At 33.1% G+C, this 5,637-nt stretch overlaps 1 protein-coding gene across 1 annotated transcript; it reads left to right on the forward strand.

Moving 5' to 3' along the window:
• The first annotated feature begins 3,207 nt into the window (after nt 1-3,207).
• On the forward strand, nt 3,208-4,045 carry LOC127084317 (protein MNN4). Its single transcript, XM_051024741.1, has 2 exons — nt 3,208-3,368; nt 3,448-4,045. The coding sequence occupies exons 1-2, from the start codon at nt 3,340-3,342 to the stop codon at nt 3,950-3,952; spliced, it is 534 nt and encodes a 177-aa protein (XP_050880698.1). The 5' UTR covers nt 3,208-3,339; the 3' UTR covers nt 3,953-4,045.
• Nucleotides 4,046-5,637: the final 1,592 nt, after the last annotated feature.

The following is a 5,637-nucleotide window of genomic DNA, read 5'->3' on the forward strand; positions in this document are numbered from 1 at the left end:
AAGTATTCTATTTTCTATGTCCAAAGCGTTTAAAATTGTGTTCATCTAAGAAATTATTGTCTTACTGTTGTTAATCTCAACTTTGGCAAAAATCATTAAGAAATGGTTAAGGATATCGTGACGAGGGTTTAATTACCATCTTAATCGCCCAGTCTGTCTTATGACTTGCCAGTGGAACTCAAGTCTAATTTCTAAATAAGAGCATTAATTTGTCACAGTTTTAGGAAAGTCAGAGGAATTTGAGAATATGTTGGCAGTTAGTCATTAACTTTCAATCTGTTGGCATTGTTCAAATGTATAACAGACTTGCAATTTTATGTTGTTTCTAGGGAAGCCATAACAACTCTAATATCATCAAAGTGAATCTCCATGTACAAGTGTGAATAATATCTTTCACAGTTATAAGTCTCAAAGCAATGTCTTTGGTAGCTTCGCCGTTTTTGGCAAGGCAATTTCCACCAACAGGACTGACATCAGAGCAAGCAAGCGTGATGTTACAGATTTGTAAGATTGGTTGCATCACATCAACAACCGGTATAACTCATTCATAAAGTCGATCGCCCACGAAGTCTTCTAATCTCATACAAGCCGGCATGGTAGGAATCCACGTCGCCCACAGGAGTTTCTGATTTCAAGCTGAACCAACTAGATTTGCAGTAACAAGTATTCACATCAAATTGGAACTAAGCTATGCTAACTCAACTCCTAGCTGCAAATTTGAATGTCCCTGTATATATTTTTTATGGTTGGAAACATGCTTTCGTGAAATTCCAATTGGGAGATTATGGTTGTCTTATCCAGGTATGTGTTATGAAATTATGGCAGAGGATGTTGCAACAAATGTTGGGATTAGAATGAATCATCAATTTGTTAGTTAAAGAAGGTATCTTTTGGTAGTAGTACTTCCTTTGTAAACGTAAGCACTACTCTGCAAACACATGAGGTGTGTGCATGAAGTATAACCGATTGACCATGAGTTTAAGACTAAATTAATAACGGTCTCACTCTAAAAAGTTGGTTTTAGTATTTCAAACCACTATTTATAGCTAGTAGGAACTGACCGTGGCAATGGTTATTTTTATTACTGATACAAGAAATGGCTGAAGCACGATTGCTTGATTTTTCAATTGAATTACTTGGTATGAATGATTATTTTATGCTATGTGTAGAAGTTGAATCTTACCGGCTCAATTAATTTTGACAAGATGAAGCTTTCGCATTCCTTATAAAGTTGTTTGTTCCCAAATGAGCTATGATCAATCCTAACATTGACTTTACGAGATTGTCGGCAAAATCGGACGACTGATTATATATAAATATATAAATTTATATTTTTTATTTATTATTGAAAAAGGTGAGTTAGTTTCTCTACTATTTGTAAACTAACCTAAAGCTTTTAATTAGGTAAAAGGATGTCGTCCCCTTTCCCTGCGAGGACGGGAGATACCTCTTCTTTTCTAGTAAAAGTTATGTAAGGTAGTAGTCGGCAGAAAGATCGGACACAGACTTATCCTCCAATCAAAGAAGGGACCGAGAACGATGAAGACCTCCAACTGAAGTCCAAGCAACTTGAAGTCTCTGGCATAATCGGTTTCGACTAGGTAACATTTAATAAAATCTCTGGCCTAACTAAAGTCCAAACAACTTGAAGTCTCTACCATAATCGGTTTCAGTCGGGTAACGTTTAATAAAACACTACAACAAATAACGCTTTTTATGAAAAAGCTAACAACTCGAACAATAGAAAAACGAGGGTATACGTATTGGGAGCACCAGGTTTCATTTTTTTAAAGTAAACAACCATTTATCTCAATTTTTAAGAAAAGCTTTTTGCATTAATCAATTTAAAAATATTATTTTCAAAGTCTTATTTTAATTTTTTATTTGATATGTTCAAACCCCTCGGTTATACAAAAAAATAGATGTTATATATCTTTTAATTGAATTCACATAATATGACACTATTGTATTTTTTATATTTTATATTTTTAATTAATATTGTCATGTCGGATTTTATATAAAATCGACATGACGCATATATTGTATAAAATACTTCAGACTACAATGTAGTTAGTTTCTAACTTTTCATTTACATATCAACGCTCAAAGATCATTTCGTCTCTCTCATTTCGCAAAAAAACTAGGCGATTTTCAAGTTGATATTCATCAAAACTCTTCCAACAGATATTCATCAAACGCCATTTTCTCAACAGGTTTGTTCTTCTCTGAAATGAGTTATATATCACTTTGTTTTTCACTAATCATTTTTCTAGGGTTTTACGTTAGTTTGTCTTTTGATCATTTTGTTTCTACGATTTTTCATTTGTTTTTATTGAAGCGTTAGTTAGTATAATTTCTCTTGATCATTTTGAGGTTTATTTAGATAGTCATTTCGTCAACAAATATCATTTTTCAACAGGTTTGTTCTTCACTGGAACGAGTTATATATCACTGAAACGAGTTATATATCACTGAAATGAGTTTACATCATTATGTTTCTACCTACTTTTCAACAAATAGTCATGGCTGATTCGACAAGCACCTCCCATACAATATATGTTGCAACATCTGGTAATACAAATTATAGAAGAAAAACTAGAGGTTCCACGATGTATACCAAGGTGAAAAAAGCCCAAGAAATCGGTGTTTGCTACCCAGTTAAAGTTGATGTTGCAACCGGCAGAGCTTATGGTGAATACGCTGACGATTTTTTGGGTTACATTATGTTTACAAGGTAGAAGTAAAGTAAGCATTTTGATAGATATTTGCCACGATGTTGAAGAGGAATTGAAAGACGTCATATGGGAAGATGTCCAGGTATTTTATGATTTGTTTGCAAGTATATGTGATCATTTATTATTTTGTTTAATACTAATAACATCTCTATTGTGTAAATATATGATGTGTTCATTGTTAGTTCATATGATGATAATGTGAAAAAGAAGATGCTTACATATTGTGGTGACCGTTGGAGGGACTTTAAGACAAAGCTCACCCATGATTATATTAAACATAGAGAAGATAAAGAAAAGCCTTCATACGATGTGTATTCATTTATTGATCAAGATCTTTGGAAGAAATTTATAAAGTCTCGCATCACTCTTGCCTTCTTGGCAAAGAGCCAAAAAGGAAAAGAAAATCAAGCTAGAAATATTTATCCACGTGAATTGTCTCGTGGAGAATATCGAAAAGTTGAAAAGACGATGATCAAAGAAAAAAGAAAACAAAGGGAGGAAGAGCTGGGAGGTTCTACAAGTTTTGATTGCACTCCATCTCCACCATCACGCCACGAGAAATGGAAAAGGGCACGTCAAAGAAAAGACGACGAGTTCACATCAGATGCTACGTGCGAAGTGGCTCAAAGGATTGTAAGTAGATATTTTTTTTCAACAATATTTATTTTAGTTAAATTAATTTGTTAAAGATGAAATTTCATATGTGTTGTAGGATGATCTGGTTGAACAAACTGAAGTCATTTTATTCACTGCACAAGATCGTCATGACATCTTGGTATAAGCGATTGGAACCCAGGAGCATCATGGGCGAGTCCATGATTTTGGAAGAGGCGTTGGCTTCAAGGCATTTTTTGGACCATCTAAATCATCTAGTGGGAAAACCCGTAAGAGAGAGAGAGATTAAAGAGATTGTTGTTGTTGAGTTGGAGAAAGAAAGTGAGAAGCGGGATAGGAAGTTGGAGGATAATAGGAAGAAGTTTGAGGAGGAGAGGAAGAGGTGGAGGGAGGAGCAAGATAGGAAGTTGGAGAAGGATAGCAAGAAGTTTGAGAAGGATAAGAAGAGGTGGAGGGAGGAGCAGGATATGAAGTTTGAGGAGGAGAGGGAGAGGTTGTTGCAGACTATGCGAGAGAGTGTCCATAAGCAACAAGGGGAGCTAGAGAGGATGACTGAGGAGAAGGTGTTTGAGAAGTGTACCCATAATGTGCTTGAGATATAAGTTGTATGTTGTTATTATTATTGTTTACGTATTTTAATTTTGGATTGTATTTATGTTGTTTTTATGATGCATAAATTGAATTCTTTGGGTCTATTAAGCTACACAGATTCAAATCAGTTGGAAATTCAAAAAAATAAAGTTCAGAAAGTTATGGGTGGTACAAGTGTAAAAGAAAGTTTTTCTGCCAACTAGGGCAGTATTGAATCCACACCGTCAAAAGTAGATAACATTGAGAGAATATGAATTATCATTAACAGTATTGCATACCAATTCTTGGGTATTACATTAAGTCATGATCCAGAATAATTATTCTCACTTTCTAGAATTTTTGTCCATGATTTTTTGTCAGGAAATGTGTACCTAGACAATTTCGTATTATAAATTTGGTCCTTGTAAGTATAGTTTTTTTATTGATCTATATTTATATTCATACGTTCTTCTACTTTAACATAAATGTTTGCTCTTGCAAGTACATCCATGTCTTATGTGTTGAAAGGAAACTTCAAAACAAGTATTGCATCTTAGATCCGGCGCACATGGGTCTTTTTCACGGTTCGACAGTAAATAATATCCTTATTTACTTAAAAGATAAATTGAAAGGGAACATCAAAGATTGTTATTTGGCCCCATTTTAGCGCAACTAAGGACATATTAATTTGTGTTTTCATTTATAAATTAATTTTGTACATATTAATTATTGTGAATGTTTATGTAGTGAACATTGACAACTAATTGTTATATGTCCCAAAAAAATACTATAGTTGTGTTTTGCTCATTGCTCTCTGAACTTCTCGAAGAAGCAATTAACGTTTTGAATGGGTAAGTGGTATCATTTTTAACTTTATAGGTAAATAGTTTTTATTCATGTTTAATTTTGACCGACATTTGTAGAGCGATGAAGGAGTATAATGCACTCAAACATAATGATCTTGGTAAAAGGTCATTCTATGTTTCCTCAAAAGTAAGTATATTACTTGTGCATTTATTGACATTATATTATTTGTGTGTATTAGTGTAATATAAATATATGAAAATTATTTGTAGTGGCGAAAACAACCCGACAACCATTCATGTGGATACTATGTTATGAGATATATGTTATATATCGTCTCCACATGCATTAGAGATGGATGGATGAAGCATAAGATATTACTTAATTGATATCTTATTAACTTCATGTTGTTGTTGTAAGTTATCATAATTTAATTTTTGTTATAATTATAGGAGTTTAACAACCAAAAACCCTACGCAAAAGAAGATAGGGATGACATTCGATCACGTTGGGCCAGAGTCTTTTTATCTTGTTATGATTCTCTAAAATAATAGTTTTTTCTTGGTTATAAATGTGTAAATTTCCTTAATTTGTTTTGTGAAAATATGTAAATGTGTGTATTCTGTCTTGATGATCAGAACAATGCAAAATTCTAACCTTGGTTTAAATGATATGATATAGTCCAATTATGACGCATATTTTGTTGTTTCTGTGTAAAAAATGATATAGGCAGGTGAAACTAAGATTTAAAATAATGTAGATCTGGTATTCATAGGTTAATAGATTTATAATGATATAATACATGCCATTGAAAATGATACAAGCTAGTGAAAATGACACATGCAAAAAATGAGATTTTATCCCTCGGTTATTACATAAAACCGAGGTAAATGAATACCTTATTACCTCTGTT

This window comes from Lathyrus oleraceus, chromosome 5 (assembly GCF_024323335.1).
Source record: "Lathyrus oleraceus cultivar Zhongwan6 chromosome 5, CAAS_Psat_ZW6_1.0, whole genome shotgun sequence".
Classification (NCBI taxonomy): Eukaryota; Viridiplantae; Streptophyta; class Magnoliopsida; order Fabales; family Fabaceae; genus Lathyrus; species Lathyrus oleraceus.